General features: G+C 44.3%; 1 protein-coding gene across 3 annotated transcripts in view; it reads left to right on the top strand.

Moving 5' to 3' along the window:
- Positions 1–15,342, top strand: part of MYO1C (myosin IC) — a 28,215-nt gene extending 12,873 nt beyond the window's left edge. For all 3 annotated transcript variants that reach the window (XM_060756927.2, XM_067472063.1, XM_067472062.1), the window contains exons 13-32: positions 718–798; positions 911–1,002; positions 1,141–1,235; positions 2,058–2,104; positions 4,126–4,206; positions 4,301–4,406; positions 4,528–4,645; positions 5,862–5,975; positions 6,079–6,155; positions 7,191–7,259; positions 7,379–7,463; positions 7,548–7,707; positions 7,814–7,897; positions 9,312–9,405; positions 9,500–9,555; positions 11,154–11,289; positions 11,521–11,591; positions 11,732–11,829; positions 13,092–13,191; positions 13,286–15,342. In XM_060756927.2, coding sequence (XP_060612910.2) covers positions 718–798; positions 911–1,002; positions 1,141–1,235; positions 2,058–2,104; positions 4,126–4,206; positions 4,301–4,406; positions 4,528–4,645; positions 5,862–5,975; positions 6,079–6,155; positions 7,191–7,259; positions 7,379–7,463; positions 7,548–7,707; positions 7,814–7,897; positions 9,312–9,405; positions 9,500–9,555; positions 11,154–11,289; positions 11,521–11,591; positions 11,732–11,829; positions 13,092–13,191; positions 13,286–13,312 — 1,791 coding nt within the window. In that variant the 3' untranslated portion in view covers positions 13,313–15,342. The remainder of the gene's footprint in view (positions 1–717; positions 799–910; positions 1,003–1,140; positions 1,236–2,057; positions 2,105–4,125; positions 4,207–4,300; positions 4,407–4,527; positions 4,646–5,861; positions 5,976–6,078; positions 6,156–7,190; positions 7,260–7,378; positions 7,464–7,547; positions 7,708–7,813; positions 7,898–9,311; positions 9,406–9,499; positions 9,556–11,153; positions 11,290–11,520; positions 11,592–11,731; positions 11,830–13,091; positions 13,192–13,285) is intronic.
- The last annotated feature ends 2,399 nt before the right edge of the window (positions 15,343–17,741 follow it).

Raw genomic sequence — 17,741 nt, 5'->3', positions numbered from 1 at the left:
GGAAGGGTTTGGTGGGCATTGACCTTGAGTTTAGGAGTTGTAGTTCACCTACATCCAGAGAGCACTGTGGATTCAAACAATACTAGATCTGGACTAAACTTGGCACAAATACTCAATATGCCCAAATGTGAACACTGGTGGAGTTTGGGGAAAATAAACATTGACATTTGGGAGTTGTAGTTGCTGGAATTTATAGTTAAGATACAAAGAGCATTCTAAACCCCACCAACGATAGAATTGGGCCTAACTTGGTACACAAAACCTCCATGTCTTGAAGGGACCTGCCAGTGCGAGCCTCCCTCCAGCCTTCCATGCTCTCCCTTGCCCGCACATGCGCATTACGCTTCCATGTGCCAAGCACGCCTGCTGTCCCCTCCCTGCTTGGTATCTCAGAAACAGCCCTCCCCTTGGCTGAGAGGCTGGTCAATCACTGCAGAGGAGGGCTTTTTGTGGGAGGATTCACCGTCTGTTTCCAAAAAGGAATAGAAGGACAGGTGGAGGGATCTTCAGCCTTCTCTGCCAAAGGGGTTCCCAAGACCATCAGAAATATATGTTTTCTGATGGTCTTTGGTGACGCCTCTGAAACCCCCTCGTGACCCCCAGGTTGAGAAATGCTGTTCTATATGGAAGGGGAAACGGGGCTTGGGAAGAACAACCATTCCAGAGTCCCTGGCTCCTCTTTCCCTCCAACTCTGATCCTTGTCCTCTTCCTCTCAGTGGGAGACGGTTCCGTATTTCAACAACAAGATCATCTGCGATTTGGTGGAAGAGAAGTTCAAGGGCATCATTGCCATTTTGGTAAGGAAGGAAAGAAGGGAGGAGAACAGCCTGTGAGGTAGATCCCTAAAGAAGCTTCCACGGTGACCACTAAGGCCCTTCCTATGCACCATGGTCTTCCTCTCTTCTGCAGGATGAGGAGTGCTTGCGGCCTGGAGATGCCACAGACGCCACGTTCCTGGAGAAGTTGGAGGAGACCATCAGGAGCCACCCGCACTTCCTGACGTGAGCCTGGGAGCATCCTCTCTGCATCCGGAGGGGAGGAAAGGGCAGGGTCTTTGCTGGACTGGTCAGTTAAGTCTCCTGTTGGGCTTGGCCTGGCAGCGTCCATCTCTGACCTCCTCTGTGGCGACTTCTCTATAGGCACAAGCTGGCTGACGCTAAGACGCGAAAGAACTTGGGCCGGGAGGAGTTCCGCCTACTGCACTATGCGGGAGAGGTCAACTACAGCGTGGCAGGTAGGCCTTGCACCTCAAAAGGGGCCTCCTCCTCGGCCATGTTGTCCCCTCGACTGTTGTAGTTCAGCCTGTGATTGTGTCTAATGTTTATGGTGGGAATGGGGATGAAGCGTTTCCTGGGTCTGGATCTGTTGGCAGTGGGGATGAGTGTTTGCCTGGGCCTGAGTTAAGCCCAGATGAGAGGCCCGAGGTGTCTCAGGAAGATTCACAAGGTCACATTCCTGGGAGAGGCCCTCAACAGTCTTTCGCTGAGAAACCATCTTCTGAGAATGATATGTCAGGTGCAGAATTTAATGATAGTGGAGATAGAAAGCAAGACTTTTGTAAACAGGCAAAGTTCTCAGGTGCAACAAAGTTCAATTCATCTGCAGGAAAAGAGAGATAAGAAACCCTTATCTGGTTGTAAGGGCAAGAGAAATGCTTTCCTTTCAGTTCTGGGGACAGGAAAAGCTTTATATTGATACAAGGGAAAGCGTTAGCTCAGTCTCGTCAGTGCTGGAATTTCATGACAGTCTTGTTTCCAAGTATTCCTAGCTTCATGTACCAAGTTTTGCCAGGCTCCTGGTCTGTGTATTGGATTTTCATTCTGTCTTGTTCTATGGATTTTGTACCCTTGGATCTTGTGTTTTACCTTTGTGTCTTGAAGCTCATGGACTATCTTGGGACTATACTGTTTTTACCATTTTTACTGCCTTGCCTACATATATTCTTCAATTAACAGCTTGCTGATTTTACCAAGCTGTTGTGGTGTTCCTGTTCTGGAGTGCAACAACGACCCTCCTCTGGCCACCTTTTGACCCCCTTATTTTGCTTTCTGCCTAGGTTTCCTGGACAAGAATAACGACCTCCTCTTCCGGAACCTGAAAGAGGTGAGCAGTCCCCGTCCCCTAGTCAAATAAATAGAAATCGGAGGAGAGAATAGAGGGCAATTCAAGCAAAGCCTTTTCCCTGCCAACTAATCTGCCTATCTGGGTTGCTGTGAGTTTTCCGTGCTGTCTGGCCGTGTTCCAGAAGCATTCTCTCCTGATGTTTTGCTCACATCTATTTCAGACGTCCTCAGAGGTTGTGAGGTATATTGGAAACTAAGAAAGGGAGGTCCCGGGTGGGAGAAAGAACTCTTGTCTGTTGGAGGCAAGTGTAAATGTTGCAGTTAATCACCTTGATTAGTGTTGGGATTCAACTCCACACTGCCCAAGTCTGAAGTCTTCAATGAGGAACAGTTTAGTCCTCAGTGAGGAATAGGTATGGGCAAATTCAGGCCTGGGGCCCGGATGCAATCCCTTGGGCTTTTTTCTCAGGCTTTCCTCTCACTGATCACCCTTTCCTTTCGTTTCCTTTCCACCCTTTTGTCCTTCCTCCTTTCCTCTCTCCTTCCCTCTCTTTCTCCTTCATTCCTTCCCTTTTGTCTTTTCTCCGCCATCCATTCCCTTCCTTCCATCCATCCATCCTTCTCATCCTCCCTTCTTTTTCCGTCCTCCTTCCCTTCCTTCCTTTCCCTCTTTCTCCCTCCCTTGTTCCTTCCCTTCCACCCTTCCTTCCCTTGTCTTTCCTTCCTTCTTTCTTTCATCCCTCTCATCCCTCTTTCTCCCTCCCTCCATTCCCATCCGCCCGTTCCTCCTTCTGTCTTCCCTTCCACCCTTTCGTCCTTCCCTCCCTTTTGTCTTTCCTTCCTCCTTACCCTCTTCTTCCATCCTTCCCGTCCACCTTTTTGTCCTTTCTTCCTTGCCTTTTGTCTTTCTTTCCTTCTCTTTCCTTTGAACTTCCCTTGCTTCATCTGTCCCTCCCTCCCTCCCATTCCACCTTTTCCTCCTTCCTTCCCTCCTTCCCTCCCCTTTTCCTTCCATTCTTCCCTTCCTCCCTTCCTTCTCGCTTTCCTTCCTCCTTCCCTTCCTTCCTTCCATCAATGAGCAGCCAGTCCTTCTAGCATGTAACCCCTAAGTTAGAAAGTTTGCCCATGCCTGGTATAGACTGAAGGTTTCCCTTCCCCTTGTCTCCTGTATGACAGTTGGGGATGGATCTTTTCCATATCTTTTCTCTCTTTCTGGTGTGATCCTGATTGGCTGTTTAAGATGAGTATTTTTCTAGTGCAAACCTTTTTGAATCTGCCTTCTTATTTGCTGTGTGCTTTGAGATCTCTCTCTGCCTGTGTGTCAGGAGAGATGTCGTGATGGAGTTTTTCCCTCTCTTGAATTCTTAGATGGGTGCTAGAGTAGCTCAGACCCAGTTCTTGGGTATTAAGAAATGCAGTTATTTCTTATTATTCTAAATAAACCTTTTGTAATTTTTAAGATTGGACTCTTTGCCCCCTAAGCTCTGAATTCTTTACAGCCGCATAACATGGCACTTTACACTCTGCTTGCTAAAGAGCAGATGCTCAACTGTTGTATCTTGTTTGTTTTTGGATGTTAGCATTGCAAAGCTTTGCAGCTTCAAAGCCTGGCTGGTTTCTGCCTGGAGGAATCCTTTGTTGGGAGGTGTTAGCTGGCCCTGATTGTTTCCTGCCTGGAGGTTTTTTTTAATACTGGGAGCCAGATTTTGTTCCTTTTCATGGTTTCCTCCTTTTTATTGAAATTGTCCACGTGCTTGTGGATTTCAGTGGCTTCCTGTGGTTGTGAAAGTGGTCCAGCATTTCTGTGTTCTCCAATACTATGCTGTGCCCAGGTTGGTTCATCAGGTGCTCTGCTATGGCTGACTTCTCTGGTTGACTTAGTCTGCAGTGCTTTTCATGTTCCTCGATTCGTGTGCGTTTGGAGGTCCCTTTGTAGACTTCTCTGCAGCTGCATGGTATATGTTAGATTCGTATCTGTCTCCTTGATGAGGACTATAAACTTGTGCAGGATGTTTGAGATTCCACATAACTCTTGTGTTCCCCCCTCCAAAAAAACAAAAGGCCATGTGCAACTCGGAGAACCCCATCCTCACCCAATGCTTTGACCGGACGGAGCTGACGGACAAGAAGCGGCCGGAGACGGTGAGTCTGCCGGTCAAGAAAGGGGCAGGGCTTGGTCACTTTGATGGCAGCTCCCTTGGCCTCAACGCTGGTCAATCTTCTTCCTTCTTGGCAGGCGGTGACTCAGTTCAAGACAAGCCTCTCCAAGCTGATGGAGATCCTGATGTCCAAGGAGCCTTCCTACATCCGCTGTATCAAGCCCAATGACGCCAAGCAGCCGGGTGGGTCTCCCTGGAAAGGAAGGGGTCTGGCCCCCAAAGGAGTGTGTGAGCATGTGTGTGTGTGGGGGGGGGGGTGTCTGTGAGGCCCATGGCTAATTCTCTCTTTCTGTGCCACTTCCAGGCCGCTTTGATGAAGTCCTGATCCGGCATCAAGTGAAGTACTTGGGGCTGATGGAGAACCTGAGGGTCCGCAGGGCCGGCTTTGCCTATCGGCGGAAATACGAAGTTTTCCTCCAAAGGTTATTTTAAAAAATTATTCTTTAATTTTAAAAAAATTAACACAACATAATTGGCAAATATTATAATATTTATATTTGCCATATTGATATTATAATACTTGTCATATTGATAATATATTTATAGATGTCATATTGATATTTAATATTTATGATAGCTATATTTATAATATATACTTGTCATATTGATAATATATTTATAGATGTCACATTGGTCATATATTTCTAATAGCTATATTTATAATATTAAATTTATACTTGTTTTACTTATAATATTATAACAAGTATACATATAATATGAATATAGCTGTTAGAAATATAAATATAACAAGTATCCAGTTATATTTCTAATAGCTATATTTATAATATATGTATACTCATACTTGTTATATTTCTAATAGCTATATTTATAATATTATATGTATACTTGTCATATTTCTATTATAATATTTATAATAGCTATTTTATATTATACACACACAAACACACACATATACTTGTCGTACTTATATTCCTAATAGCTATATTTATATTATATGTATACTTATAATACTTATATTATTTATAATAGCTATATTTATAATATATGCATATGTATACTTATAATATTTATAGTAGCTTTATTTATAATATTATATGCATACTTGGCATATTTATATTATAATATTTATAAAAGCTATATTTATAATAGCTATATTTATAATACAGTATTTATAATAGCTATTATATCCTACCTGACCAATTCTTTTTTTAAAATATATTTTTTATTGTGCATTTTAGTTATATTTACAGCGAAAGTGAAGAAAACATGTTTTTTAGTCAAAGACAGATGGGTGAAATGGTGAAGTGAGAAAAATAAGAAAGGAAAGGAGAAGAAGGGGGAAAAAATAGACTTCCTACTGTCCTCCGAGTAATCAGTTTCTTAACAATTTATCAGTTTTTATATAATATGTATTTACACATCGTTGAGTTTTATTCAAAGTTCTGGCAGCCCATATACATGAGCCAAATCCTCATTTCTCTCTTTGGAATCAGTAGTAAAACTCCCCTGAAGTGTATTGTTCGACTCCCACACACTATTCGCCTTGTTACCCATGATAGAAGTCTTCCTCCTTTCTCTGGGTCCACTCTTAAGGATGTTCCCCTCTGGACGGGTGGCAGGGAACTTGCATCTATCTTTGCCAATGGGCAGCTTTCCTTCCTTCCTCCCTCTGCCCAGATATAAGTCTCTGTGTCCGGAAACGTGGCCTTTGTGGGATGGGAGGCCGCAGGACGGCGTGGCCCTGCTCTTGAACCACCTCGGCTGCAAGCAGGAGGAATATAAGATGGGAAGGTAAGTGCATTTCGGGGCGGGATTGGACTAGGAGGTAGAACCTGCCCCATTTGCTTGTGTGTGGGGGATCCTGCCCCATCTCACAAACGCCTCTGATTCTCAGGACAAAGATATTCATCCGTTTCCCCAAGACGCTCTTTGCCACTGAAGATGCCCTGGAGGTCCGGAAGCAGAGCCTGGGTGAGTATATTGTATTATTATGATAATATTATTATTTTATTATATTGTTATTAAATACTCTATATTATTGTATTAATATATTATTATTAATATTGTATTAGTATAATATTATTATGTTATTATTAAACTTGATTTATACACCACCTTTCTCTCTGTGGAGACTCAAGGCAGTTAACAATGGCCCTCCTTCCAGTGACACTGCAGGTTATAGTGAGTGCCACATCCCAGTGTTCCTTTCTCTCTCCATTGGGTGTGGAATTTGCATGACCCCACCCACTCCCTTAACCCTTTCCTACTCTTTTCAACTCTCTCTGCATGACAAACAGAGCAGAACTGAGCAGCAACCGAACATACTGGAGGGGTTTGAGGGCCTGACTCCACATAATGGAAGTTGTAGTTCACCCTGTACCATCCTATGATGCCCACCGATAATGGACCTGGACCACATTTGGCACACAGAACTCCCAAGACCAACATACTGGAGGGATTTGTGGGGAATTAACCTTGACATTTGGGAGTTGTAGGTACTGGGATTTATAATCGCCTGCAATCAAAGTACACTCTGATCCCCACCAATGATGGACCTGGACCTAACTTGGCACACAGAACGCCCATGACCAACAGAACATACTGGAGGGATTTGTGGGGAATTAGCCTTGACATTTGGGAGTTGTAGGTACTGGGATTTATAGATCGCCTGCAATCAAAGTACACTCTGATCCCCACCAATGATGGACCTGGACCTAACTTGGCACACAGAACCTCCATGACCCAACGGAACCTGCTGGAGAGGCAGTGGGCATGCAAATTCCACACCAATGGAGAGAGAAAGGAACACTGGGGTGAGGTGCTCACTATAACTTGCAATGTCATTGGAGTGAGGGTCATTGGTGTCTCCTGTGTAGTGTGAGCTGTTTGTGGTGGTGGGAGTCTGTCTGTGTTAGTGGACATCTCCGCCACATCCACATGTACACATTTTTCACTGTTATGATATTCTTATATTTATATAATATTGCACTATTATTATTCCTGCAGCCACAGAGATCCAGGCTTCCTGGAGAGGGTTCCATCAGAGAAAGAAGTTCCAAGAAATGAAGCACTCAGGTGAGAGAAGGAAGGAAGATGAAGGGCCTGTTGGGGTCTCATGGCAGGTAGAAGGGAGGTGGCATTGGGAGAAGGATGCCCTGAGTATCTTCTGAGTATCTTCCCTCTTTCCTCCTCAGCCACTAACATCCAGTCCTGGTGGCGGGGGACGCTGGGCCGCCGGAAGGCCGCCAAAAGGAAGTGGGCCGTGGAAACCATCCGGCGGTAAGGAAGCGAACTCTCTCTCGGACTTCAGTGCTGTCCCTGTTTTGGAGGGAGGCTTCCTTACTTCCTCTCCTCCTCTTGCAGGTTCATCCAGGGCTTCATATTCCGGAACCAGCCTCGAGGGCCGGAGAATGAGTACTTCCTGGACTATATCCGCTACTCCTTCCTGATGACCCTGAAGCGCCGCCTCCCCAAGAACGTCCTGGACAAGTCCTGGCCAGTGCCTCCTCCTTCCCTGAAAGAGGTAGGCTTTGTGTGTATGTCTGGGTGTGTGTCGTCTGTCCATCCACGTTGATCTCCTCTCCGCCTGGGCTTTGAATGGTCAGCTCTTCCTCTTCATCCCTCTGCAGGCCTCTCAGCTTCTGCGCGACCTCTGCATGCAGAACATGGTCTGGAGCTACTGCAAGCGCATCAGCCCCGAGTGGAAGCAGCAGGTGAGGACCAATGGCCTGCGGATGTTGAACGGTGTTCATCTTTGGGACAATGGGGTCAGGCTAGGTGACCTTTGGGGGTCTCGTTCCACTGCTAAAAGTCTATTATTATTGGCCTGTATTGAGCACATCCTTATCACAACAAGGAAACAGAAGCTGAATGGTGTCCATCTTTGGGTCAGTGGGGTAAGACATAGGCAAATTTTAGCCCTCCTGGTGTTTTGGACTTTAACTTCCACAATTCCTAACAGCTGGTAGGAGTTGAAGTCCAAAACACCGGGATGGCCAAAGTTTGCTCAAGGCTGGGCTAGATGACCCTCTTGGGGGGGGGGGGGTGTCTCTTTCCACTGCAAATAGTTTACAACAACAACAACAACAATTATTATTATATTGTGGGAGTTAACAACAACAACAACAATTATTATTATATTGTGGGAGTTGAAGTCCAAAACACCGGGAAGGTTTGCACAAGTCTGGGCTAGATGACCCTCGGGGGGGGGGGGGGGGGGTCTCTTTCCACTGCGAAAAGTTTATTATTATTATTATTATTATTATTATTATTATTATTATTTTCTTGTAATATATATTATCATTTTTACTATTATATTATTAAATTTTATTTATTAAATTATGTTTTATGATTTTATTACTATTATTGTTATTCTGTTATTCTTATAACAGATTACTTTTTTTGCTATTATATGTTATTATAGTATTAAATTATAAAATTATTTCATTACTATTCTATTATTTTATTATAATGTATTATTATATTACTATTATATTCTAATATTATATATTATCATTTTTCTGGTATATATTATTATGTATTAGATTATTAATAATATTGCTATATGTTTGTATGATTTAATAAAAATAGTAATAACGTGGGTGGCTCGATGACCTTTTGGAGGTCTCTTTCCACTGCTAAAAGTCTGTTACTATTATTACTATTATTTTCTTATAATATTATATATTATCATTGTTACTGATACGTTATCACATATTATTATTTATTAAATTAGAACACTTTATTTTATTGCTATTTCATTATTTGTTTTTATTTTCTATTATAATGTAATATTTTATTACTATGGGTATTATATGATTTATTATTTTATTCTTATAATATTATTATATTGTATGATTTAATAATAATAACAACAATAATATGAAAAAAGGAAGGGCACTCAAAATCACGATAATTGGAAGTGGACCCCTTCCGCCCACCAAGGCTCATCTAGACTGACCCTATTGTCCTATCAAGAAATAAAGACCTAGAAAATATAGGGAATATCAACCTGTTGGAAGGGCCTCCACAGAAGGAATCTTTTCAAGTCCATAACGCAATACTAGTTGGAAGGGTCCCCCAAAGTTCATCTAGGCTGACTTCCCATTTTCCTTCGACACCTTTCAGCTGGAACAGAAGGCGGTGGCCAGCGAGATCTTCAAAGGCAAGAAGGACAACTACCCACAGAGTGTCCCCCGCCTCTTTCTTTACACCCGCCTGGGTAAGCACCCCTTGGGATTGGCGGCTGTCAGCCTGGCACTCCAGACTCCTGACCTCTGCTGACCTCACTTTTCTTGGTTTGGATTAAATTGCAGGGAGTGAAGAGATCAATGCCAAGATCCTACAGGTGATGGAAAATGAGACGCTGAAGGTGAGCTGATGCCCACCCTTTGAGCCCTATGACCACCCCATCGAGGCCTTTGATAAGCCCAAGAGGCTTATGCCCCCTCATAGAGGCACATGATCAGCCATAGAGGCCTTTGACCCCACCATAGAAGCCTGTGACTCCTCATAGAGGCCTATGATCAGCCATGGCAACATATAGAATCATAGAACCAAAGAGTTGGAAGAGACCTCATGGGCCATCCAGTCCAATCCCCTGCCAAGAAGCAGGAATATTGCATTCAAATCACCCGACAAATGGCCATCCAGCCCATTTAAAAGCTTCCAAAGAAGGAGCCTCCACCACACTCCAGGGCAGAGAGTTTCACTGCTGAACAGCTCTCACAGTCAGGAAGTTCTTCCTCACTGGAATCAGATGGAATCTCCTTTCTTGTAGTTTGAAGCCATTGCTCCACGTCCTAGTCTCCAGGGAAGCCGAAAACAAGCTTGCTCCCTCCTCCCTGTGGCTTCCACTCACATATTTATACATGGCTATCATATCTCCTCTCAGCCTTCTCTTCTTCAGGCTAAACATGCCCAGCTCGTTAAGCTGCTCCTCATAGGGCTTGTTCTCCAGACCCTTGATCATTTTAGTCACCCTCCTCTGGACACATTCCAGCTTGTCAATATCTCTCTTGAATTGTGGTGCCCAGAATTGGACACAATATTCCAGGTGTGGTCTAACCAAAGCGGAATAGAGGGGTAGCATTACTTCCCTAGATCTAGACACTATGCTCCTATTGATGCAGGCCAAAATCCCATTGGCTTTTTTTGCCGCTACATCACATTGTTGGTTCATGTTTAACTTGTTGTCCACGAGGACTCCAAGATCTTTTTCATATGACCATCCATAGAGGCCCATGACCCCACCAAAAGAAGCATATGGTCAGCGGTAGAGCCCCATGGCTTCCCCATAGAGGCTTATGCCCCCCCCCCCCCGTCATAGAGGCCTATGATCATCCAGAGGCCTATGCCCATCCTTAGAGGCCTATGACTCCCCCATAGAGGCTTATGACTCCCCCATAGAGACCTATGACCCCCCATAGAGGCATATGATCAGCCATAGAGGCTTATGACTTCCCCATAGAGGCCTGTGCCCCTCCTCATAGAAGCATGGCTGATCATAGAGGCCTATGATCAGCCATAGAGGCCTATGACTCCCCCATAGAAACATATGACTCCTCCATAGAGGCATATGATCAGCCATAGAGGCCTATGACTTCCCCATAGAGGCCTATGACTCCCACATAGATGCCTGTGCCCCCATAGAGGCCTATGATTTATGTATTATCATTTCCCGTACTTCTATCCCATCACTTCTCAACCTCCGAAGGGGGACTCAGGATGACTTAGAGGCCTATGACGTCCCCATAGAGGCCTGTGCTCCCCATAGAAGCGTATGATCCCCCGAGACCTACGATCAGCCATAGAGGCCTATGACTCCTCCATAGAAGCCTGTGGATGCCTCCCCCATAGGGGCCTATGACTCCTAAAGAGGTATATGATCAGCCATAGAGGCCCATAAATGCCATAGAAGCCTATGACCTCCCCATAGAGGCCCATGAGTGATCCTGCTTTGCCTTGCAGTATGCTGTTCCTGTGGTCAAGTATGACCGGAAGGGCTACAAGGCCAGGCCCCGGCAGATGCTGCTCACCCAAAATGCCGTGGTTTTGGTGGAAGAGGCCAAGGTCAAGCAGCGGATCGACTACGCCAACCTGACGGGTACGAAAGCCATGGCAAAGCATTTGCTAGGAGCCTGTTGCTTCAGGGTGCCATCCATTGCTCTGGTCAAAAGGGCACAACAACAAAAAGGGAAGGGCACAACAACAAAGGCGGGTCTATAAAAATTAATATTGAGGACATAGGATCTCAGAGCCATTCTCCGCAGTGGCACAGTGCCCTCTACAGGGAGGAAGCGAGAATGGGGCTAGACCTCTTCCTCCTGTTTTGCAGGCCTCTCCGTGAGCAGCTTGAGCGACAACCTGTTTGTGCTCCACGTCCTACGGCAGGACAACAAGCAGAAGGTACCTTTTTTCCCAGCCAGAAGCCCCCTTCTCTTTACAAGAGGGGGGCAGACCCACTTTGGAGAGGGGAGGAGGTCATTTTGGGCCCTGTTTGCCACCTTCTGACCCAAAGCTCTACTTTCCCCCCAATTTCATCCCAGGGGGATGTCGTGTTGCAGAGCGACTTCGTGATTGAAACACTGACTAAAATTGCCATCTGTGCCGACAAAGTCAACAGCGTGAACATCAACCAGGGCAGGTGAGTGGATGACCAACTCACAGCATCCCCCTCAAACTCCACCAATACTTAAAAGTTGGTCACGAGGGTTCTGCATGCCAAATGTGATCCAGATGGCATTGGTGGGATTCAGAGTGCTCCCTAAATACAGGGTGGACTACAACTCCCACCATTCTGGGTCATCCCCCCAACTCCTCCATTATGTTATGTTGGTCACATTGGGTCTGTGTGCCATGTTAGGTCCAGACCCATCATCGGTTGGGGTCACAGGGCTCTACATGCAGGGTGAACTACAACTCTCATCATGTTCAGTCAGTCCTCTCAAAGCCCATCAGTATTCAAAGTTGGGCATATTGGATACACGTGCCAGGTTAGGTCAAGAGCAATTGTCTGTTGGGTAAACAGTGCTCTGTGGATATTGGTGAACTATAACTCCCAACCTCTGAGGTCAGTCCCCTCCAAACATAGGAACTAACTAACTATCTATCTATCTAAATAAAAATAGTAAGTGTGTGTGTGTATGTGTTTTTTCCTTTATTCCTTTATCCAATTTGTCGTCAATCCACCATATTCAATTTCTGGCTGTATAGCTTAAATTCGGATTTTTTATATACACACACACTGTATATATAACACACGTTAATTCTAAACCTTCACCTGGCAGACGCTGGATGGCCATCTGTCAGTAGGGCTTGGTGGTGCCTTTCCTGCCCAATTCTTTTAATATTCTATGACATGCTAATGTCTATGAGGCTGGTTGGCCATCTACTGGGAGGGATTAGATGGTTCTTCCTGTCCGGCAGAAGGGAGATTGGCTGGATGGCCCTTGGGGTCTCCTCCAACTAGGATTCTATTATCATCATCATCTTCATCAACATCAGAGGTTGGATGGCCATCAGCCAGGAGTGATTAGATGGTCTTCCTGCCTAGCAGAGGGGACATAAGACTGAATGGCCCATGGGGGCCTATTCCAATTCTAGGATTCTATTATTATCATCACCATAATCATCAGGGGTTGGATGGCCATCTGCCAGGAGGGATTAGATGGTGTCTTTCTGCCTAGCAGAGGGGAGATGGACTGGATGGCCCTTGGGGTCTCCTCCAACTCTAGATTCTATTATTATTATTATCATCATCATTATCATCATCAACATCATCATCATCATCATCATCAAGAGGTTGGATGGCCATCTGTCAGGAGGGATTAGATGGTGCCTTCCTGCCTGACAGAAGAGGGTTGGACTGGATGGCTACTCTTCCAACCACTTTCCTTCCTTCCGCAGCATCAAGTTTGCTGTGGGTCAAGGCAAAGAGGGCATCATCGACTTCACTTCCGGGTCGGAGCTGCTGATTGCCAAAGCCAAGAATGGCCACCTGGCAGTGGTCAGTATGGAGGGAATTCTGGGAAGAGGGGAGGGAGGGAGAGAAGGAGACTGTCCATGCCGTTCTATGACCTCTTGTTTTCCCCCAATCCCAGGTGGCCCCCCGGCTGAATTCCCGATGACCCCCCACTTCGGCTGCCCCCCCCCCCCCGAAATCATGGCTGGGCCTCCTTCCTTCCTTTTTTCCTTCCATGCAGCTGCTTTGCGGACCTTCTTTTCTCGCTGCCAAAGACCCCTCCCCTTAATAATGTCCCCCCATTTTGCACCCAAAGCCCCTTCCTCGGGAGCCTCTTCCAGGCCCCAAGGAATGGCCACCAAACAGCAGCAGCAACATGCCAAAATTTTATACTAAACTATTCTAATGGGGTTTTTTTCTCCCCCTCTCCTAGATTTTTTGGGATGCTTTGTATGAAACGATATATATAAATATATATATATAAATATATATTAAAAAGCCATAATGTAAATGAGTTGAGATTCTGTGTAAATATGTGCTAACTCACTCACTAGATGGGATGGATGTCTGTCCTTTGGGAACTTTATTTTCTTCTCATGGGAAGAGTTGCAGGAGACACCATCCGGCCTTGCCTTCAAGCCCATTACTTTGGATTCCCTTTGACGGCAGCAGGCAGCTCATTGGGGGACCCTCCCTCCTCCTTCCTGCCCTTTCCTCCCTCATTCCTTTCTTTCCATCCATCCATTCATCCGTGCTCCCTCCTTCCTTCCATCGATCCTTCCTTCCCTCCCATTTTTCTGCCTCCTTTTCTTTCCATCCATCCTCCTTTTTATTTCCTTTCTTCCATCCATTCCTTTTTTCCTCCCTCCCTCCTTTTCTTTCCTTCCATCTCCCCTCATTTTTTCTTCCCTTCCTTTCCATCCTTCCTCACTTTTTCTTTTCCTTCCTTCCTTCCATCCATCTTTTTTCTCCTTCCCTTTTCCTCCCTCCTTCCCATCCATCCTTCCACTCCTCGCTCTCCCCTTTTCTTTCCATCTATCCATTCTCCTCCTTTCTTTCCATCCATCTATTCTTCCTCCCCTCTCACTCTCCCCTTTTCTTTCCATCCACCCATCCTCTATTTTCTTCCATCTTTTCTTCTTCCCCTTTGTCTTTTTCTCTTTCCTTCCATGCATCCTTCCCTAGCTCTTCTATGTATTTTTCTTCACATCTCCTCTCTTCTTTCCGCCCATCCATTCTCCCTTCCCTTCCTTCTCCTCTTCCTTCTTTTCATTCCGTCTCTTCTTCCTCCCCTTGCTCTCCTTTTCTCTATCCATCTATCCAGCCATCCATTCTCCCTCCTTTCCTTCCATGTATTCTTTCTCCCTTTTTCTTTCCATCCATCCATCCCTTTCTTTCCTTCCACGCTTCCTTCCATCTCTTCTTCCCCCTCTCGCTTTCTTTCAATCCATCCATCCTTTCTTTCCTTCCACTCTTCCTTCCTTCCTATCTCTTCTTCCTCCCCTCTCTCTCCCTTCTTTCCATCCATCCATCCTCCCTTTTTCTTCCACTCTTCCTTCCTTCTTTTCCACCTCTTCTTCCTCCCCTCTCGCTCTCCCCTTTTCTTTCCATCCATCCATTCTCCCTTTCTTTCCTTACTCTCTTCCTTCCTTCCATTTCTTCTCTTCCTCTCCCTCTCCCTTTTTCTCTTTCCATCCATCAATTCTCCCTCCTCCTCCTATCTATTCTTCCTTCCCCTCCTATCTCTCTTCCATTCTCCCCTCCTCTTCCTTCCATGCCCCCTGCTGCCCCTTCCCTTCCAGCTTCATCACCAAAGTGTCGAAAACAGAAACAGAAGCATTAAAGCAGAGCTGTTTGGAGCAGCTCCATACTGGGATCGGCTGAACTATTCCGCATGTGCCTGCCTGGCTCCAAACCCATTCCCACGCTCCCATCTAAGTCCAGAGCCCCCTCTGTGGGCTGTGGGACAGGCCAGCCTGGGGGGCAGGGACCCCAATCCTATGTCTTTCTTCCTCCTGGTGCTTCAGTGGGAGAAGCCCCTTTGGGCCTGAAAGCCGCAGAGAAGCCCCCCCGATGCCCCTTTGCGGTGAAGAAGGCTGCCTCTCTCTGACTTCTATAGAAGACCCAAGGCTCTATGCACTACGCTCAATATAGAAATCAAGATCTCTACATGCCAAATAAATACATTTGTTCTAAGCCTGTCTGAACGTTCTGAGTATTCTTGGCCTACAAGTGGGGTGGGGGTAGAGCAGGCACGGGCAAACTTCGGCCCTCCAGGTGTTTTGGACTTCCAACTCCCACAATTCCTAACAGCGTACTGGCTGTTTTCGACAGCAGGTTTTCGACAGCAGGGACAAATATCTGTGGGGATCATCAGCATACCGATGTCACCGCACCCCATGTCTCCGGATCAGGCATGGGCAAACCAAAGTCTATGTGCCAATGTTCCTACATATTATTGGAATATATTTATTAAAATATATAATTATTGAAAAAAATGGAATGATTATGATTATATTATGACAACCAGTGTCCCAATATTTAATATTATTGGCATTACAATTACATTATCACCCCATTTCCATATAAGGGTGATTCCATCTAACATTATTGCACCTCAGATGGATTATTATTGGCATTATTATTAGTGTTACAGCTGCAGTATCACCCCATTCCCATATAAGGGAGACTATTATTCTTGCATATAAGACATACTCAATCTATTATTACAATTACAGTATCACTCCATTTCCACAGAAGGAATATTCCATCTAGCATTATTGCACGTAAGATATATTATTATTGGTATTATTATTAGTGTTACAGTTGCAGTATCACCCAATTTCCATAGAAGGGAGACTATTATTATTGCATATTATTATTATTATTATTATTGGTATTCCAATTACAGCATCACCCCATTCCCATAGAAGGGTGATTCCATCTAGCATTACTGCATGTAAGATGTATAATTATTGGTATTATTAGTATTATAGTTACATTATCACCCAATTTCTAAATAAGGGAGACTATTATTATTACATATAAGATATGCCCAATGTATTAATATTGTTGGTATTACAATTACAGTATCACCCCATTTCCATATAAGGATGATTCCATCTGATTATTGTTATTGGTATTATTAGTTATACAGTATCACCCAATATCCATATAATGGAAGACTCCCATCTGATTATTATTATTCCATATAAGATATACTCAGCATGTGTTATTATTGGCATTATATCACCCAATTTCCATTATAAGGGAAGCTCTATTATTATATATACAATATACTCATCTGGGGTTTGGAGTGAGCTCCTGCTGTTAGCCCCAGCTTCTGCCAACCCAGCAGTTCAAAAACATGCAAATGTGAGTAGATCAATAGGTACTGATTCAGTGAGAAAGTAATGATGCTCAATGCAGTCATGCCAACCACATGACCTAGGAGGTGTCTACAGGCAACGCCGGCTTTTTGGCTTAGAAATTGAGATGGGCACCACCCCTAGAGACAACTAGATTTAATGTCAGGGAAACCTTTACCTTTATATACACAATCTGTATTATTATTACTGGTATTAGTGTCATAGTTATAGTATCACTCAATTTCCATATAAAAGACTCCCATCTTATTATTACTGCATATAAGGTATACTCAACATGTATTATTATTGGCATTACATCACCCAATTTACATAGAAGGGAAACTATTATTATAGATATATAATGTACTTAACTCATATTATTATTATTGGTATTATTAGTTATAATTACAGTATCACCCCATTTCCTGATAATGAAGACTCAATCTTCTTATCATCATTGCATATAAGGTATATTCAACATGTGTTATTATTGGTATATCACCCAATTTCCATATAAGGGAAACTGTTATTATATATACAATATACTCAATCCGTACTATTATTATTATTGGTATTATAGGTACAGTATCACCCAATTTCCCTATAAGGAAAACTCATATGAGGAAAACCTCGGGGAGATAGGTAAGGGATATTAAATAAAATTGTATTATTATTATTACTCCATCCGATTATGGTCCAACCTTCATTATTGTGCCAGTGAACCAATCTTCCTTATAGTATTACTATTGAATTGGCCCTTGTGGTCTTTGCCTATGTCCAATGGGCCAACATTTAAATTATCATTATTGAAATGGCTCTCATGGTATCCACCTACATTCCAATGAGCCAATGGCCCAACCTTCATTATTATTAATATTATTCATTATAAAATTGTAAGATAGGTCAGCGGTTTGAATCCGGGGAGAGTGGGTTGAGCTCCCTCTGTCAGCCGCAGTTCCCCATGCAGGGGCATGAGTGAAGCCTCCCACAAAGGTAGTAAAAAATCAAGACATCTGGGCGTCCCCTGGGCAACGTCCTTGAGGTCAGCCAATTCTCTCACACCTAAAGTGACTTGCAGTTTCTCAAGTTGCTCCTGACACACACAAAAATTAATGAATTAATGATGTGGTCCTTGTGGCCTTTGCCTATGGGTGGGCCATTGAGGCTTAGGTGCAAATGTCCCAAATATCATTGGAATGACCCGTCTGTTTTCCCTTTGTGTCCATG

Source organism: Anolis sagrei, chromosome 11 (genome assembly GCF_037176765.1).
Source record: "Anolis sagrei isolate rAnoSag1 chromosome 11, rAnoSag1.mat, whole genome shotgun sequence".
Taxonomy (NCBI): domain Eukaryota; kingdom Metazoa; phylum Chordata; class Lepidosauria; order Squamata; family Dactyloidae; genus Anolis; species Anolis sagrei.
Note: the sequence above shows the minus strand (reverse complement) of the source record. Positions and strands in the feature narration are given on the sequence as shown.